At 36.0% G+C, this 20,701-nt stretch overlaps 2 protein-coding genes across 2 annotated transcripts in view; one reads left to right on the top strand and one right to left on the bottom strand.

The window, feature by feature from the left end:
- The window catches only part of LOC140154790 (density-regulated protein-like), a 260,777-nt gene that overhangs the window by 200,638 nt on the left and 39,438 nt on the right, over positions 1-20,701 (top strand). The window lies entirely within an intron of this gene.
- The window catches only part of LOC140154787 (very long-chain specific acyl-CoA dehydrogenase, mitochondrial-like), a 33,188-nt gene that overhangs the window by 11,005 nt on the left and 1,482 nt on the right, over positions 1-20,701 (bottom strand). Inside the window, exons 2-13 of the mRNA XM_072177358.1 lie at positions 17,385-17,487; positions 16,852-16,924; positions 15,854-15,918; positions 14,088-14,222; positions 12,342-12,610; positions 7,677-7,805; positions 6,489-6,583; positions 5,627-5,730; positions 4,857-5,048; positions 2,863-2,925; positions 2,025-2,126; positions 1,329-1,426 (exon numbers count right to left, since the gene is read on the bottom strand). Coding sequence (XP_072033459.1) covers positions 1,329-1,426; positions 2,025-2,126; positions 2,863-2,925; positions 4,857-5,048; positions 5,627-5,730; positions 6,489-6,583; positions 7,677-7,805; positions 12,342-12,610; positions 14,088-14,222; positions 15,854-15,918; positions 16,852-16,924; positions 17,385-17,487 — 1,428 coding nt within the window. The remainder of the gene's footprint in view (positions 1-1,328; positions 1,427-2,024; positions 2,127-2,862; positions 2,926-4,856; positions 5,049-5,626; positions 5,731-6,488; positions 6,584-7,676; positions 7,806-12,341; positions 12,611-14,087; positions 14,223-15,853; positions 15,919-16,851; positions 16,925-17,384; positions 17,488-20,701) is intronic.

The raw sequence follows: 20,701 nt of genomic DNA on the forward strand, positions 1-20,701 counted from the left end.
TAGCTACATCAAGATTAAAGTCACCTAAAATAATAACATCATCATAATTAGAAGAGCAATTTTGAAACATAGCATCAATTTTATCAATATAGTCGGCTTTGGCATCAGGAACACGATAAATAGTACCAACAATAATTGGTTTAGTATGGGAAGACAAATTTCTAACCAAAGAGCTTCAACATCATTAATATTTAAATCACTATTTACACGATAATTCAAACTATCCTTTACATAACAAACAATGCCACCATGGGTATTGTATACTCTATCAATTCTACACAAGTTATAACCATTAATTTTGACTTCACCATCATCAATATCATCTGTCAGCCAAGTTTCAGTTACACATAAAATATCTATTTTGTTGTCATGAAGAAGAATATTAAGGTAATCTACTTTATATCTTAAACTTTGTACATTAAGATGAGCAATTTTAGACCTTTATTGAGAACACACTTGAGATCAATAAGCGGCTCATTACAAAAGGGGAGTTCATTTGAACATGTCCTATAGAAACATGATTGACACCAATATGGGCCATTGTTATCATAATCAGTGACACAGTTATTATGAAACACCAATGAACATTGAATGCATGAAATGGTTTGATGAGATGGGATTATCTTACAAGTACACTCAGCACATATTGTATTGTTATCACTTGAGACTTTACAATGAGATGGTTGATGGGATGAATGGATGGCATTGTTAACTGTGTTAGTTGTGTCACTGTAATTATTTACATCATTATTGCACATATTATTATTTTCATTACATATTGGAGAAACATGGTTATTAAACACATTTGAATTACAATTACTTGGCATTTGCAGATAAATTGCACAATCAGGATTTGAAGAAGTATCAACATTGAAAACACTATTAGCATCAAAATTTAAATTAGGTTTTATCACACTGTCATTGTTCTTCCTCTTATTTGTGGAAACACAGTTTTTGTTTATTTTATAGTCCGGTCCTTTGTGACGCTTGAAAATTCAAGTAGTTCATGTAGTTCCTAGCGAGAATGGCTGTCCCTTGTTTATTTAAATGCAAGTTATCTTGAGTACTCAAATGGTCAAGTGTAATGTTGCTGTTGTCTATATATTTCCAGCCATTGGCATTACTTAGTATACATAGGCGTGAGTTAAAATTGGTTATCCAAGTTCTACTAACACGGTTGAGTTGTGTTGTAAGTGAAGAAATAACAATGTCAATGTCATATCTTATAGCGCTTATAAGATGGCAAAGTTTATCTTCTGGCACTGAGCAGTTGATATACAATACCTGTCAAATTTTCATGATCTAAAGAGTGCACTACATCTACCTACCTTTTAGCTCTCTTGTTGACATAGTCCATAATGGTGCCTACATTAGCTGCTGGGTTCTTCAGTGCCTTCTGCAAACCTTTCAGACCCTTTCCAGCATCCTGTATCATGGTAAAAAAGATGGTAATAAAAAGAAAATCCTTACAGAATTTAAATGACAACACTTTCAACATACCTTTCATATTATCCTACCTTGCAGATTCAGTTTGCCAAAGGATGTAAAAACTGGTAAATGCTGCAAGTTTATTCCAAACTAGCGGGACACCCGCGCGAAGGCTATCATAATTGACAAAATTGTCACCATACATAGTTTGATGATTTGGAAGGGACTATTCTAACAAAATCAAACAGACTTGAGATCGGAACAATATATGTTTGCATTCAATAAAAATGAGTAGATTGATTGAGTCATCGTCAACACACAGTGCTCCAGGGGCATTGGGTTCGGGTCGTGTTGAGAGGAAGGTGATGGGCTCACATCCCTGAAGGTTTTTAGTAAGCCAATGTATATGTATTGCTCCATTACTCAGAAACAGAATCGAGGGCTGCGGGCCAGACTAAATTAAAGCTCAATAAACATTACAGCAAGACCATTTTGATGCAATTGTGTAGTGAAACCCATGGATTGGTTTGATAAATTAACGCTTCTATCATGCACAAAAAATATTGCAATATTCAAATCTACACTTTGGCATTTACCTGGAGTCCTGTGAGTGAGATAAATAGACGCAGAATATCATTGGTTCCTTCAAAGATTCGGAATATCCTCAGATCTCTCATCACTCTCTCAAGGCCGTGATCCTATAAAAAAAGAATGAAAACATGGTCACTCTACAAGAACCCAGCAAAAACAAAAAAGCTTGAAGTTATATAAATGAACTTTTTAGTATTTGTTTTACTATACCTCATAAATATTTTCACTATCACGGTAAAATCATAAACAAAAGTCAGAATATACCGGTAGCCTGCTAGTCAGCGTGCTGGCCGACATGGTAAATAAGCTTAATATTTTGCTTACCTGATTTTATTGTAGGATTTCTGTTCAATCAATTTATATTTAAATCTATATTATTCTAATTTTCTTTTTAACACTCCATAAATAACATTTTGTTTCATAAAACTTCAAATTTGCATGTTATTATCCATCGGTAATCTCTGCAAAATCACTGCAGCAGACGCCATTATCAGGATAAACGCATTTGCAGAATCGCTGTGTGTAGTATAATGCTGTGTCAGAAGGAACGGTGACGTGTGGGGTCGAGACATCGTGTGAGATTAACCAATGGTCTGGATTACCTAGTAAATATTTATGAGTAATAGTAATTGCCTGGCAATTGTCTTACTGCCTTGGCTCAAGCTCGGCCCTGCGGGACAAAATTTGTATCAACTCCCCATCCAAATGTTATCAATTGCTTGGCCATCCAAAGGTACCGGGCCCAGGGTTCCAATTGGCAAGTGCATTACTAACCACATAAAGCCGTACACAGTAATTGAACTATTAATTATTAAAATTACGACTCATGGATGTAATTCCTACCTTCATATATCCCATGCCAGCACAAATCTGTATAGCCTCATCAGCAACGTACCAAGCAGACTCCTGTAATAAAAGATGAAAATTGATCACCTTTACTGCATAATACATGTATATGACAGGTACCAAAAGGCAACAGCTTCAGACCTGAACACAATATACATGTGTAAGTGATCTGCTACCATGAAATGAGCGTAGTTTTGAGATATCCTGGCTGCTGTGTTAGAGTTCTTTGTTTCACACGCACCTGTTCAAGCAAAAAATATGTCTGTAAGTCCTTTGTGGATGGAGGATGCAATGGGCCATTCACCAAGGACATACAGGGTGAGTAAAAAAAAGTGCAATAGAGCAAAGAATTGATTTTTATGTAAGAACCAAGTTGAACTTTCCCATTATTGAATGTTTTTATAAATGCCACACTCAATAGTCATCTTCTGTGAAAAAATGAAGTGAATCACAACTATCGTTTAATTTTTATGAGTCCTTTTGCTGGGATACCCAATTTCATTATTTGTCCACGAGGTACCGTGTATTTTGAATGAGAGCACACAATGCACGATAAAGGTACCAGCTGTGAAACTAACTTTAACTTAAATAGGTTAATTTTTGCGTTATTTTAATTTCTTTTTTCTGTTCAAATAGATTTTCTAACATTACTTCATACCTCACTCACTCGACTCCAACTCCAGTTTTTAAATCCCAATATGTCCAACTTACTGAATATTTTATAATTCACTCCACTTCAATTTGCGCGCATTTCATTTCGACATTTGAAAAAATCCGCCTACAAATTTGTATGTTTTTGATAGAAAATAAACATCTTTAGAGTAAAGGTAAAATTAAAATAACAACAAATAATGTTTCTTCTCCTTAAACAAGACCAAGAGCAATAACATTTTGGGTGCTCCATTTTATGTCAATGCCAATGAGGTTAAGGGATCTAAAATGAGCGTTTATTGCGTTTCGACAGTATTTTTTGTAGGACATGAGAGCACCTCAGACCTATCGAATTGCATTCTGAATACAAAGCTGATATCAAATAATTTTCATTTTTTGAAAATCACAATATAATACAAATTTTATGACAAATTATTAAAATTTGATATTTTTCAAATTTTTGATATATAACAGTCCTCGAAGTAAATTATATAAATCTAATGATATATTCTTAAAGTGTATGTAGCAGGGAGGAAAAGCCGACGATCAATTGTTTTCCCAAAAAGACCTATTTTGTTTTTGGTGTTTTGGGAAAAAAAATCCATATCTTCAATACGAAAGGTCAAAGTTTTCAATTGATCGTCGGCTTTTCATCCCACCTACATTCACTTTAAGTATAAATCATCAGATTTATAAAGTTTACTTCAAGTACTGTTAAATATCAAAAATATAATAATGATTTGCCATAAAATGTGTATTAAATTGCGAATTTCAAAAATCAAAATTATTTGATATCAGAATGACATTCTTCGTATTCAGAATGCAATTCGATATGTCTGATGTGCTCTGATGTCCCAAAATAAATACTGTCCAAACGTTCATACCCCAGCCCTTAAGAAAATGGCAGTTGTTCCAAATCTACCTTTCACAGAGTGGGCTGACATTCAAATTTTAGATGTCTCTTGGACAAACATTAAAATTGGGTATCGCTATAAAATGTGTCATAAAAACAAAAGCGGTTAATGCTAATTCCTTGAATTTTTCACACAAGGTCACTAATGGATATATCATTTATAAAATGTTTTAAAACCTAAAAGGTTCAACTCGGTTCTTAAATAAAAATGGATTCTTTTCTCTATTGCACTTTTTTTGACTCACCCTGTACTACTGGCATGGGCAGGTGCGCTGCAAATAAAGAACATCAACTCAATCAGCCAGGATGTTTTGAAACTACCAACTTCCGACTTTACATTCTTTTTGCAGTAGATCACATATGAGGAAAATTACATTTTAGGGGGGGAGTTTTTCCTTTTGGCATGAATCATAACACATTATCTTACCGATCCATAAATCTTGCTAATAGCAGCTTCAATCTGAAACTCTTTAGCGCCTGAATCCATGTTGGCACAAATCATGTAACACATGCTTTCGGTGACGTACTGTCTGACTGACATACGGGCAATCTTCTCCTGGATCACACCGTAGTTATCGAGAGTGCTACCAAATTGTTTACGTGCAGCGGCATGTTCAACCTGAAAAGAGTGCAAGCAAAAAACAATATTCAGTACCACATACTATGTTGTGCATATTATGCTCTACAACTGGTGGTGCGACTGCCACTTGAGGCGCTTTGCCACATCCCAAACTGCACACAGTGGCTTGTAAGGGAAAAGAAGTTTTTGTACCTTGATTAAGCAAGGAATTACATCTAAGGAGAACCATACTAAGCCATATAAAAAGGCCAAGATCCAGGAACTTCCTGGGATGCTTCCACCTGAACCTCTACTGGAGAGTTGACCATGGATCCTACCTGTTGATTATTTCCCCTCCGCTCTCATGGATATAGTGGTGCTTTAGAATTTTTAAGAAGAACTTGAAGGTATTTAGTTAAGAACCCTTGCTCTAAACTGTTTTTAATCCTTATTTGACAATCGGAATGACCATATCACTCTACACTTTCTGTTGTCAAAGTCTGTAATGAATTAATCATGTGACAGAAGTCGCTGAAATTTTGATCATCACCAACACTCGAAATATTAGGTCTTTGCTGTGGTTTTGCGAGGCAAGAAATAAAAACTTTGGCATCACCTAGACCCACTAATTTACGTACCGCTTTTTTAATCAGTCCCTTCATGGTACCTGAGAGTGCTGCTGCCATTCCAAAGCGCCCATTGTTGAGGATATTCATAGCTACTTTGAAACCGCCGCCAACACCTAAAAGAAAGGAAATCACAATAATATGAAAGAACAATACTGAATGCACTATACATTTTTCAGGATCCATTTGTATGCTTTTAAACACAAGAGCAAGTTTGAAATTTGCCCCTGTGTAAAGTTTGATGACCTTTAACTCAAAACCCAATATGTTTGGGACTGAGGGGAAAATGTTATGCCGATTCCATTGGTATTGGATTCCGAAACCAAATTTATTTAAGATGGCCTAACAAGGAGTGTGAATTTCAAACGTGATTATCTAAATGTGTAACTCCCATTTGAAACCCTGTGTGAGATATTAAGTTCATGTCTTCCTCAGTGGTGTATGGACATCAATTGGATTATCCCAATTTTTACACTTCTGAACAGTTTGTGGCTTGCTTTATTTGGAGTTTCACAGTTTTACGCAGTATACCCTACGGGTCGTAAACAGCTTTCCCAAGCTTTTAAACTTCATGAAAAAGCAAAAATTGTACGAAAAAATCCTTGCCATTAACTAAAGTTTGTTCGGCTTATATAAGGTGGAAAAAGTAAGACTCATAACACTGTGTATTGATATGGCATGTACGCTGTTGGGCGCAATGCTTACGCAAAGGTGTGCGTTGCGTAATGCCTGACCAGCGCACGCTCATATGAATTTACGTGATCGTGAGTTGGGACTTTATTGATGCGCGCAGTAACAAAAACCAAATAATATCTGCCTTATATAAATCAAACAAACTTTAGAAACCTATTTATGTCTTTGTTTCTGTGCTTACCTCCAAGAAGATTCTCCACAGGGATCTTGACATCTTCAAAGTAAACCTCTGCTGTATTGGAGGCTTTTATTCCCATCTTCGACTCAGGTGGACCACTGCAAAGATAAGAATTACACATTAAATTATGTAGCCAAATGGCCAGCAAATGAAAAAGTGTAAACATATCAATCAATAATTGCTGATTGTTGAGGAACGGTTTGGCGGACAAACCACCAAAAAATCAATAAGTCCACATTGGCAAGTTTTCCATTTTAAATGAATAATTCTGTGTTTTTTCCGTTTTCAAAAACTTGCTGACCATTATAAACACTATGTAATCATCCAATATGTCAAATGTCATTACAATCGGGAGATCATGGCATTGAACAGGAATAAAATGGCAAAATTACGACCACTATAATATTTGGCATGGTCCTTCAGCACTGTCCAACTGCTCTTTCAGATTATCGCGTCAATAGAACTAGGTCACATGATGCTACACAGCTTGATCAGCAAATTAGGTGCAGATGTGATGATAACATGATTCAATTAGCTAATTGGATCCCCACTGCTGTGTTTATGCTGTAAAATCGGTTGACAAACCTTGCTGAAAACTTGGCCCTAAAGTCAATAAAACAAAGGAATTGAAGAAATTATCAGAAAAAAATGGGGTTTGTTATGGCCTTTTTGCTAAATGTACATTCAAACTAGCCAATATCTATAATCTTGTATTAAACCCCCATCCTTCTAAAAAAAAAAAAGTATTTGTTCACAGAATTGCAACAACCTTTTGGTCTGTTCTCATGACATAATCATTTGGAAACTACAGTTTTGTCAGAGAAGAACAGCACTTGTTTAGATTTTGAGAGCGTGCAGAGCGTAAACAAACTAAACATGTGGGGTTCTCATTGACTGAAACAATCGTCTGACAATCAAAGCATCAGACCGATAATCTGATTGACCGATTGTGCATCAAAATATTGGTTGGCGCAGATCGGCACCCTGGAAGTGAACACAAAGCTCTATGTATCTCGCTCATGAACAGGGCGCTCACGGCAATCTGAGCAAGGGACTGCTGTTCTTCTCTGAAACCCAGTGTAGTATCTATGCTAAGTGCACATGGTGACTTGACAAATGAGCTCATTTTTACAACTCCTAATACCTCGCCTTCTGATTTCAGCCCAAATGACGGCAAAGATCATGACTTACCTTGTAATACCACCAAAACTTCTCTCCACAATAAATGCTGATACTTTGTCTTTAGTATTCCCATCGGCATCAGTGACTGGAGTCTTTGCAAACACTGTGAATATCTCTGCAATTCCACCATTACTGATCCTGAGAAAACAAGGGAAACACAACAAAAGGTCAATCCATGAAGCTTAACACTTCCTACGACAAAGTGATTCAGAAGTGAATCACTTGGGTCACGTGACGTTAAAACGATATTGCCTGCCTTATGTCGCCAGTCATTTTTTTAGAAACAATGAAAAAATCGAAAAAATCGCGATCAAAAAGCACCTAATTTGCAATTGCTCTTCCGTCGTCATTTTTAGGTGTTTTTATCTCAAATCTAAAAATTTAAATTCAGACAAATTTTATTTGATAATATTGATGACCTTTAGCCTCTAGATAGCCTAAGTCCCTTGAAAATCAGTGTAAAGTAAGGCATGTCAATAGCTAAAAGACTCACTTTTCGCCGGAAGCTGGAAAATGTTTTTAGGAAAACAATCTAGAAACGCCGCCGTATTTTGGAAAATTCAACAATGTGATCGCGAAATGGCGAAGCGATGTGCAAACGCTGATCTAAACCGTGTTTTTCAAGATGAATCGGATGATAGTGAGAGTAAATTCGAAGGATTTACGGAAGAATGATAACAAGGGCAACTTTGGGAGAAGTTACAGCTGCTGACATCGATGAACAAGCATTGGAGCGTCTAAATATCATATGGGATGGCCACTGGGTGACATGTCCATACGTGGGTTTCAGTATCAACATGCATTCATATGCGTGCGTGGTACTGCATTAGAAATAATTCGTGTAAGGGCAGTTACTCTATAGCCTACCATAAAAAACATCAGGGCAACGCTGTATCATGCAGGCTACGTACCTCTGTATGTAAGTTTGTTATACATGTATAAATTTCATTGTTCATGAGTCTGAGATTCATAAAATAAATATTCAATTACAGTACGCATACACAGATTTTTAGTTCATCTCAACTCAAGTTCGAGATTTCGGTGACTGCAGTATCGAATTGTGCAAGTAATATTCATCGCATAAAGAGCGTACACGCAAGCGCATACAAGTGCGGTTTGTCCACACGCTTGCGTCTCAACAGCGAAAAAACATTGATGTCATCGTCAATGCTCTACACCGAACTTGAAAGTCATGATATTGAAAGCAGTGAAAGTTGGAGTGAACCAATATATATACATGCAATGCATGCATACCCATGCACACTTTACATTCAGTGTTTATTTTATTGGAAAAAATGGCTTTCAGTAAATTGAGAGTGAAATACTAAAAAAAAATAATAACGCTTACTCAAACTGATCAATTTCTATATTTTATTTGTATAAAAAAAAAAAAACAATTGTATAAATAATATTCTGATACATTTGAGCAAATAATATAAACTCGACACAAAATCTACACAATGTAGAGAATTTTATTTGCAAAAATCAGTAAACGGCAGCTATTATAAAAGCACCCAAAACACCCAATTTTTCAAAATTGCTGCCCTTGGTCGTAGGAAGTGTTAATACTCTGCATGCTAGTCATAGACTTCAAGTTTCAACATAAAAACTCCCAAAGTTTTGAAATATTTTCTCAAAATATCAAGAGCTATCTCTAGAACCACTGAACCTATTCTAGGCTTGTTTATATTCATTTTAATGCCTTTTTTCATGCTGATTCCAAATATGGTCATGAAAATGCACTCTTCTGAAATTTTTTTAAAAGAAAATTTGGAACTTGTCTTCTGCAGCCGACACACGCATGGAGATGGTTAAGGGGTACATGTACTACACCCTCGATAAATGTGTGTCTATTTTTGCATTTTTCTCAAAAACTAATAACACAGTGGTAACAAAAGTTATGCATATTATAGGGGCATGGAATCCAATTACTACACTGAAATTTCAGTGACTCAAGACAAGCGGTTCAGTATATGGTCATTTTCACAGTAAAGGGTGTAACTTTTGATTTTGAGGGTCAAAATTTCAAACCACTTAAATATGTTTCTGTTTACTGAAATCATATATAGAAGCAACTTAAATTCCAGTAAAATAATGTTTCAAGGCTTAAACCTTTTGATTTCTAATAAAAAATTTGACATTTCCATAACATTTTGGTTAAAATCTAAGAAAAAATGTATTTTACATAACCTCGGAAAATTATGACATGAAAGCATGTGAAATCCCATTTCAAAGTAAGTCAACAGATATAAGTTAAATTTTATACCATGTTTTGCTATGTTTGTAATTGCAGTTTTGAAAATTTTTAACATCAAGTGTCATTTACAATGGAAATTTCCAAACCTTAAACATATTTTTTAAGTTTTAATTGGGTTCCAAAAATAATTTGAATGTCTAACTTCATGTACAAATACTACTTGATGAAAGGAACCTCCCAGCCAAGTTTCACAGAAATTGGAGTTATTTTTAGAATTGGCAATTCAAGCGATTTGTGTTTCGGAGGCTTCAGTTAACAACACAGGTGATCATAAAAGTAAAATATTTGGCTAACTACTACAAGTTGACATAAAAAATAGGTAAAAAATATCACAATTACCAATTTTTATGCTTTGCTTCTAAGTATTGAATTTCAGTTGTGACAAAAATTAAATTATCACAGCAAGTCATTTTTTTTTTTTCGGAGGCTTCATGTTAACAATTGTTAAACATTGCAGAAGTAGTTTTTTTGAAAACAACAGTGTTGGGATCATCTATGCTGTTATTTTCTTGTGTGTATTGAATCAATGATTCTATGCGGCAGATATTGTAGATTTATCACATGTTAATTTTTTCACCCATTTGTTAAGTATGGTGTTTTTTGCATGTGAAGCCTCCGAAACAGGCTTTTTTGGGTATCAGTATATTTTTCAAACATTAACCATAATGTCAAATTTTTTTTAAATTGATGACATTCTGCACATATCAAGTAATAATTACAATGCAGATATCAGTATGAAACACACCAATTTAGATATGCATAGATGATAATTAATCTTATTGTTGTTTCGGAGGCTTCATTTGTTTCGGAGGCTTCAATTGTTAACGGAAAGTTTGTATTGGGTCCCATTTTCAAACGGTGATATATATCTCCACGATTTAAAAACATGTGACTTGAGGATCTACTTTGCTACATTTTGATAAATAGATTGGATGAGCTCTTTATTTATATTTGCACAAGTTTGCTGAACAGTTTGTTTCGGAGGCTTCAAAAAAGTTAACGGAAAAACGGCTCTTTGAAGTCAAGATTTTATAAAAATTTTAAAAGCTTGCAAATCGACTAATTTTTGTTACCCATTTCAAGTTAAGATAACAACTGTTATGAATCAAGAAGAAGAGAAGAAATAACCAAGAATTATGAACCAAAGCTACACCCACAAAGTTTGTTAACAATTGTTAACGGAAAATGAAGCCTCGAAGCGACAAATATCGAAGTCCGGTTCTCAAAAATACAGGGCTGATCACAATTAAATCTAATGTGGCAGTGTTTAATTAACATATGACTGTATTAACAAAAAAAAAAAAATTATCCATGAACTAACTGAACAAAACACAGGGTTTTACAAAATGTTACTGTTTTTTATAGTTTTTCAAAATGGCAATATTAGGTACATTTATTAAAACTGAATGCAGTAACTCCCAAAGCTGATTATGCTACCCAAGGTAGCTGCTAACTAGATGACTTATGTGGCCAAAAATCATGGAATTCTGTGGCTTTATTAGAACACTACGGATTAAAATGTTAAAACTCCAAAGATACACCCTTTACCGTGAAAATGACCATATATGATAGGAAATGAGGTACATCCTAGCCGTACCTTATTTCTTATCATAAATAACAAACCGCTTGTCATGGGTTCCAGTGTAGTAATTGGATTCCTTGCCCCTATAATATACATAACCTTTGTTACCACTGTGTTATTAGTTTTTGAGAAAAATCCAAAAATAGACACACATTTATCGAGGGGTGTAGTACCCCCTTAAGGGAATGCTAATTTGACTTCCATCTCATTTAGTCAAAGTTGGTGATTTTGTCTGTACGTGTATGTGGAATCTACCAACAAGATACCAATCTAACATCCCTTATCCGGACCTCTTTTAAATGGATTCTCTGCGTTATCCGAATGTGTGACTTTCCTATGATGCTCTAATTTCATAATCTGACAAAGCACAGAAGGACCTGTTACAACAAAATGAGCGTTAAGTCGCATTTTGAGACACTCTGGACTGCGTTGGTGCTCTTTATTTCACACGCATCTGTTCAAGCCAGTGGTATGTCTGTATGACGTCCTTTGTGAACAGGGGCACAATGGGCCATTTACAAAGGACATACTACAATGGGCCATTTACAAAGGACATACTACTGACTTGTTCTGGTACACAGCAAACAAAGAACATCCAAATCAGTCAGCCAGGAGGCCTCGAAACTACCAACTTGAGAGTTGCGACTTTATGCTCATTACGTGGTAGCATTACAATGTTATTAGCACATATATCTTTTGTTGTCTCAAATGCTAAAGTTTAGAATTTCAATGCAAAATTACACAGAACTCACTAATCCTGATTTTTCACTTTATATCTGGAGGTTTGATCTATTCAGATACAGGTACATGGAAACAGAAAACAACTACATCTTACCATAGCTTGCCACCATTCAGGATATAATGCTTGCCATCTGCACTTAGCTCAGCTCTAGTACGGATAGATGCGGCATCTGATCCACTAGACGGCTCTGTCAGGCAGAATGCGGCTATGTTTTCACCTGTAGCTAGTTTGGGCAGATACTTTTCTTTCTGTTCTGGAGAACCAAAAAGCAGAATCCCCTTGAATCCAATGGACTGGTGAGCTCCTAAAGCAATGCCGACTCCTAGATCATACTCCCCAACAATCTCAACCATGCGACCATACTATAAAGAAAATGAAAATTATTATATCCTTCATTAACATATTCTCAATAATTGGTAAAAGTGTATCATGTGACCAAAAATGGAATCATAGAAAAGAGTAGTCAAATTATTGACTCGAGGAAGGTATATGACTATAGGGGCCCAATCGATTCCACCAGATCCCTCATGAGCAGTCAATATTGTCTTAGTATATACCTATTATATAGATTCCTGCAATCTAATTAGCCCTGGGCCATGGGCATATAATTTGGTTCACCTCAAGTTCGGTAGTATACAAATACAACATGTTTTGATTTCGGGAAAGTAGTCAAAACTACTGGTCCCGAGGTGTTGGATGATTTGACTACTTCCCGGCAGCGTCAGCGGAGGGAAGTAGTCAAATCATCAACACCGAGGACCAGTAGTTTTGACTACTTTCCGAAATAAAACATGTTGTATTTGTTTTACTACTACCTCATAAATATTTTCACTATCACGGCAAAATCGTAAACAAAAGTCAAACACACACCAGTCAACATGCCGGCCGGCATGGTAAATAAGCTGAATATTTTGCTTACCTGATTTTATTGGAGGATTTCTGTTCAATCAATCTACATTTTGACCTATATTATTCGAATTTTCTTTTTAACATTCCATAAATAACGTTTTGTTTCATAAAACGTCAAATTCTTGTGTTATTATCCATCGGTAATCTCGGCAAAATAACTGCAGCAGACGCCATTTTCACGATAAACGCATCTGCAGAATCGCCGTTGTGTAGCATAATGCTACGTATGAAGGAAGTGGTGACGACGGGTCGAGACACTGTGTGGTAGTAGAAGTGCGGAAGTTTTACTACTTCCAGCGTGCGCGTAATTGCACAGGCGCGGGAAGTAGTCAAAATACCGTACTTTCGGACGCTGGCGTTATTAACCAATAAGATGTCTGGATTACCTAATAAATATTTATGAGGTATAGTAATGACATATGTGCGTATTTCGCTGGCCGCAGTATTGAATCGCTGGCGTAAAGTTAATCTCGCAGAGCGTACACTCACACGTACAAGGGCGGGTTGTCGTACACTTGCGGCGCAACCACGAAAAAGCATTGACGTCACTACCGAACTTGAAGCGAATCAATGTATAGTACACTAAATTTCCGTTGCCCAGGCCCTAGCATTGGGCATAATGGTTGATATGTGCATATACTTTGTTCGGCTTACATTCGGCGAAACTTATTTGGTTCTTGTTACTGCACATTTGAATATAGTCCAAACTTACGCTCATGTAAATTCACATAAGCGCATGACAGTCACACATTACCCAATGCCAAACTAGCATACATGCTGTGCCCCACTGCATGCATGCCATTCTATATCAATACACGTTATGAATCTCATTTGTTTTACCTCATATTCTGCCACCTTACTGAATGGGTCATCCCAACTTTCACCTCATATTCTTGCTTCTGCACTCACATACATTTTATATTATATTACCTGTGTGTTGGAGAGTCCCAATCCATTGTAGTCAGGTGGTACTTGCATACCTCCTGCTCCCATCTCTAATAGTTGCTGCCAGGTGCTATCCTCTACCTTTTCTAAGGTATCATTTTTAGCAGCATCATTCACTTCCTGCATAAACAATGGAAATTGAGAGTGAGGGGCCAGTTTAAATTCTTGGTGTTCATAATTTGTTGCACCACCTATCGTCTAAGTAAAATTGGCCTAAAATCGCAATGCATCGTTGGTATTAGTCAACATCCAAACCCGGAAGTGCCTGTGTTGCTAGGCGAATTGCACGTAAATAAAAGGAACAACTATATGTTCGAAATTTGAAAAAATAACTTATTTTTGAAAAAGGTAAAGAAAACGTTTCCACTTAATTTCTGGGCTCAATCGTTACATTCCATGGTCCCTGTTGATCACCCAGCGTATTTTTAGTTTGTGTACTTTTCCATTTAGTTTCTTATCTTCACATTAAGGTAAATTTGGCAACATGCACCCTTTGTATTTATATATTCAGATAAAGATAATGATAAAGTTCCTCACAGATGATAGTGATAGTTGAGTCATTAACTGAATATTGTTTATGAATGTACACAAAATATACTTCAGTATCTATTGCACAACACTTCCATTCACTGCTTGTCACAGGCACATACCAACTTACCACGGCTCAAAATACCTGTTAATTTTTAGGCTTATTTTAAACAAATACACTTTTTTCATCGATATCTATTGAACCATACCCCAAAAAGAATGTGCTAATATCACAAAATACCCCTTTACAGGAGGATTTCGTGATCCTAGCATTCTCTTTATGACAGTTTTCAGTAGATATCCACAAAAAAATCTTATTCCCAAAATTTCAATGGATTCCGATTTTGCGTTTGCGAGTTATGCATGATTATGTGTAAATATTACACTGGTCCATAGGCCACTGTTGTAATTTCATTCTGGTATACCAGAACGAAATTTAAATTTGGCGATATTTTTGCTAAACAAATTAATCTGCAAGAAATTTTTGGTACATAAACATTATGTATCCATTGGTATAAAAATCTCAACTTTTTTTGAGAAAAGTGGGGGGATGAGGCTGTGGATCAAGAAATGCCCTTTTAAAACTACAATATTTTCTGCTAGTCCGGAAACATTTCAAAATTTGTCACAACATAATGAAATTTTCACTTACAGTCCTTGACTTCCTGTGCTTTACTTAGAGAGATTTTCTAACCTTAAAACTGATCATTGACCTCAGCTCATGTCTTACTCTAATTTGTTATTTAAAACAGAGAAGGATCAAGGTCACACTCGTGCTAATGCAACTATAACAGTTGTGCTTTTGTCCACTTGAACCATAGTGCTTGTCCCTCCCTCATCCAGGGGTAGCGCTAACTTGCACCATGTAGTCATCATAGGTGCATTCTTTTAGCTTTTGGAGCCATTTCAAGGTTGCTAACCAATTTGAACCAATTATTTCTTTGTTTTTGATCTTAAGTTTCACAAAGTTTTGGACCCCTTGTTTGAAAACCTTTCTGCCCTCACCCAAAATTTGTCTGGCAAAATTTATCAAGATGTTTATAATTAAGTGCAGAAATAATGATTGTATTTAGTCTCTTCGGAACAAATTCAGGCAAGACAAAAATACACATAGTTGAAACTTAATGAATTCCAAGACAGTTTTGCCTATGCAAGCATCTTTTTTCACTGGTTCCTATCATGTTGTATACTATTCCGACTAGATATTACAGACACACACTTACTTGGAAAAACTTAGTTGTCGGGTCAACCAACATTTGTAGAGTATCCCTCTGCTCATCTGACAGAACTAATATCAATACAAGATTACAAAACAAGATAATTGTTACTGAAGATTGAAAAAACATTCAAGTTTATTAATTGTTTGAGGTGAGGTGAGGTGAGTGGGCTCAATACTAGGCTGGGAACGTTAAACGCATGTACCGTTAAGCGCACGCATGATCTGTTAAGCGTTTAGCAATTGTGGTAAGCGTGCAACACATAAGTCATTTTCAACCTTCAGTTTTCCATTTTTCAATGCTAATCAACAGTTGAAAGTAACAAAATCTGAAGACGATATTAATAATTTACATGAAACTTGCTCAAAACATTCATTATTTAACACTAATACGTCGAAATAATGCATAGTTTCTGACATGTTTGGGCCGTTTAACTTCGCAAATTTTACCTTATGTATGGCGCAATTTGGTACTAACATATTCTGGTTTTGTGAGGTGCACCGCACATATCGTATATTCATGAAATCTTGCCAGCAGACGGGGCTGGATCAATGCATGTTAATACGTTAAACGCACGCATCACTGATGCGTTAAATGTTTAGGAAAATAAACGGAATAACCCATCCCTAGATCATACTGGGATGGCAGGAACCATATTCTTCACTATTAGCTAACTAACTGCAGTGTACTTCTTTATATTTACTTCTTTCCCATTTTGGACATCATTTGTATAATGTGAGGCCTCCTTGGAGATCAGTACCAGTTACTGAAGGGACAAGCCAGGTTAAAGAAAGACTAAAAAATGAGGAAAGATGATCTTGAGTGTTTGTTTCTTACGGGGAAGATTAATGGAAGGAGAGACAGAGGGCGCCAGAGGACAACATATCTTCAGAGTATCGCAGCCTGGATGGGTGTGGATAACATCAAGCTGTTGAGAGTGGCAAATAACAAGATGGATATGGCACATAGAGAGAGAGAGAGAGAGAGTTGCAACAATAGCTTACCTTCTGGATATGGGAAGACTTGCTGAGGATTAATTTGTCCATTGAAAAGTCCCATGGCAAATGACTTGGAAGTCTGGGTAAACATAAACAAACAAATACATTTTATGAGAGACTCTGTTAGTTTTATGAGCTAAGAAAATGATACAATTCAGGTATAATAATAATAATATTAAACCTGCTCCTGAAGTCAAAGGCAGTATCTGCTATAACATGGGAGGGTTGATAGTGGGTGATCCTACACAAGAGTGGGATCCACATTAAAATGTTTCAATGCGATCTCCTGGGATGCGTATCCATAATAGTAGAGTGTATAAATGGCATCCGCATCCAGGAAATGGATGATTATAGTAATTATGTTACAGTGTGTGTAGGCAGGCCCTCATGGCGTGATGTCGTGTGCACGAAGGGCACTCATGACGTGATGCTGTTTGCCAAACAAGAGGCGATCACATTGAAACACATCCTAGGAATGCATTAATTAATGCAGATCCCGAGGCTCGTGCAGAGTCGATCACTAATTAATTGATACATACCTTTTCTGGGTCAGCTGGAGCACTTGGAGGCTCATGGTCTGCTGCTGGTGCTGCTGTGGCTTTAACTCGATGACTTTGTACACCCCATCCAACTGCACTTGGTCTATAATAAATATAAAAAATACTTTCTACTTTAATTATTATTTTAATAACTGGTCCGGATGGCAAATTTGGACGAAAGTGTCAATAAACCCGGGTAAACAACAAATAAGCATCAGCAATCAAATTGGGTATGAAATCTCCCCAAACCAAACAAAAAACATTATTTTGTCATTTTTAACATCAACAAATGAAAAAAAATTTCACATCAACAAAAATTTTTTTCACATCAACAAATGAAATAAATTATTTTGTCATTTCAGCGGCAAATGGAAGTACCGTAGTGAATATTGAGGCCAAATTGCGTTGCCTTGTGTTATTCGGACACTTTGTCATTCGCAAACTTCGGGCTGAAGAATAAATCAAATTTGATCACTTTGCAACACAATGGATTCTTGCCATATAACTTTGCATACATGATAAATTGAAATATTTACGAGAATCCATTTCTAAGATTCTTGCAATTTTGTTGATAGGAATCTTTGCGAGAATAGATTCTCGGATTCTCGCCAAATTTCTGACCCTGCATGATTTGAAAAATGGGCAAGGACGATAGATGTTATTTATTTTACTTGGCCTTAATATGTTATGAGATATTGTATGGAATCTGTTGATATATTCTGCCTGGGAGTTTGTTTCGGGCGGTCCATTGAATTTGTGTATGCTGGCACTTGCTAAATTGGGAAATGTGCATGCTCAATCCCCAAGGATTGAGGAGAGCTAGAGCGATTGCTCCCAATACATCACTCCTTAACGCGGCTGTGTACTCTAGCCAATGTTTCTTTCTCAAAATTGAGTTTTTATGATATGTTTGTACCTTGTTATGTTGTTTATAAATACAAGGAATGAAAATCCAGATTTGGAAACTCCAACTGCAATATTTTAAGGATTTTATTTCACTATTCCACTCGTGTTTGAAATTGAAAAGGAAAGAAAATCTTTATTGTACCAGCAAGGTACACGTGGCGCAACAACTCATCGCGTTGCATCGCGCAATTTGTTAACGCACAAATCGCTGACGATACGTGACGCTTATCTGCATCGTGGCGCATCTTATGGAAACACCACGGAAGCACTGATTTCACAAAAACCTAGTGGTCAAATGGCTCCGTTTTAGCTGATAAAATGTGGGTTTTTTCAAGTTCTTTCCCCGATTTAAATATCAAGTTATGAATGGATTTCGCTCAAACTTCTCAAGGGGCTGTGGATTTACCCGATGTTCACGTAATATAAGTTACAAAAGCGAAAACTGTCGCATTCTCCTGTGAGATTCGATGAAAGTGCAAAATGTGACCACTTTAAACTTCAACGGCCATTATTTCAATGTTCATTTTCTCGGTAAAATGACGATTTAGGTGTACACACGATAACTCAATAAATACAGCATCTATAGGTAAGCAAATATGATCATCGTAAAAAGCATGATCGACTCAAGAAACGGTTTTCTCATTTTTTTATATTTTGGTCTATTTCCGATTTTGGGCACCATTTTGTGCAAATAGGCGTTTTTGAATTTAAAAAGTTCATTTTGATGCCTTATATGGTCAATATCTCAAAAAATAAGGCCAATATCAAAAAAAATAAAAAACCGTTTTGGAATGGAGCCTCAAGATTGAGCTAAAAACAAAATAAAATATTTTGGAAAGAGTGTTTTTTGTTATGATGTACCTAACAAATATTGCCAAAAACTCACTTTTTTGTGATTTTCTTCAAAATTGTTGTTTTTACCCCAAATCTGTATTTATATTAAGATTTATTGATGTCTTGCCTTCATAAAATGTATACTTTTATATGTTTTATGTGAATAATTACAAAGTTATTGCACTTTTACTACATGCATGTCTGAGAGTACACAGCCACCTTAAAGCTCTCTTAGTGCTCTCCTGTAGCACTTCAGGAGAGCATGCATGGTTAACATGCATGCATGGTTAGTGTGTATTTCCGTAGACAGACAAAATGGTGTGACGTGAGCCCGGGGACGTGAGCCAGTCCTTTAATAGTGTGTAATATTTTATTCAAAAACGGACTGATTTCATACGATTTAGCCTGTTTTAATGTTTAGGGGGGTCTGGTGTATCGGTGGTAAACTTGTACATTTTATGGCTCAAAATTCGGACCGCTCGCCATTAAGTTAACTGTAATTGCGTATTTTGAAACGTTTGACGTTTTAATACACCCCGATCAATTATTTTAGCTGTGTCACGTGTATGACGCTGGTGGGAGCCAGCCAAACTTATAAAAAAAAAACATGATCGCCGATGTGATGTGGGACTTGCATAGGATTGCCAACAATTAAATTGGGCAAAATTTGACCTTTCTAGACAAGTTGACAAAACTTTGTGTGCGTAATAATATGATAAAAGACAGTCTTATGTAAGTACAGGGTGAGTCAAAAAAAGTGCAATAGAGAAAAGAATCCATTTTTATTTAAGAACCGAGTTGAATCTTTTAGGTTTTAATTTATAAATAACATATATCCATTAGTAATCTTGTGTGAAAAAATCAAGGAATTAGCATTTACCGTTTTGTTTTTATGACACATTTTATAGCGAAACCCAATTTTAATGTTTGTCCAAGAGACATCTAAAATTTGAATGTCAGCCCCTCGGTGTAAGGTTTGATTTGAAACAACTGCCATTTTCTTAACCTCATTGGAATTGAAATAAAATGGAGCACCCAAATTGTTATTGCCCTTGGTCTTGTTTAAGGAGAAGAAACATTATTTGTTGTTATTTTCGTTTCCCCTTTACTTTAAAGATGTTTATTCTCTATCAAAAACATATAAATTTGTAGGCAGGTTTTCCAAATGTCGAAATGAAATGCGTGCAGAGTGAATTACAAAATATCCAGTAAGTTGGACATATTGGGATTAAAAAACTGTGGTTGGAGTCGAGTGAGGTATGAAGGACTTAAATTAATGTTAGAAAGTTTGTTTGAACAGAAAAAAAGAGAGATTAAAATAACGCAAAAATCAACCTTATTTCAGTTTAAGTCAGTTTCAGAGCTGGTGCCTTTATCGTGCATTGTGTGCTCTCATTCAAAATACATGGTACCTCGTGGACAAATAATGAAATTGGGTATCGCAGTAAAAGGACTCATAAATATTAAACGGTAGGAGTGAGCCACTTCATTTTTTCACAGAAGGTGACTATTGAGTGTGGCATTTATAGAAACTTTCAATAATGGGGAAGTTTAACTTGGTTAACATTAATTTTCAT

The sequence above is a fragment of the Amphiura filiformis genome, chromosome 6 (genome assembly GCF_039555335.1).
Source record: "Amphiura filiformis chromosome 6, Afil_fr2py, whole genome shotgun sequence".
NCBI classification, from domain to species: Eukaryota; Metazoa; Echinodermata; class Ophiuroidea; order Amphilepidida; family Amphiuridae; genus Amphiura; species Amphiura filiformis.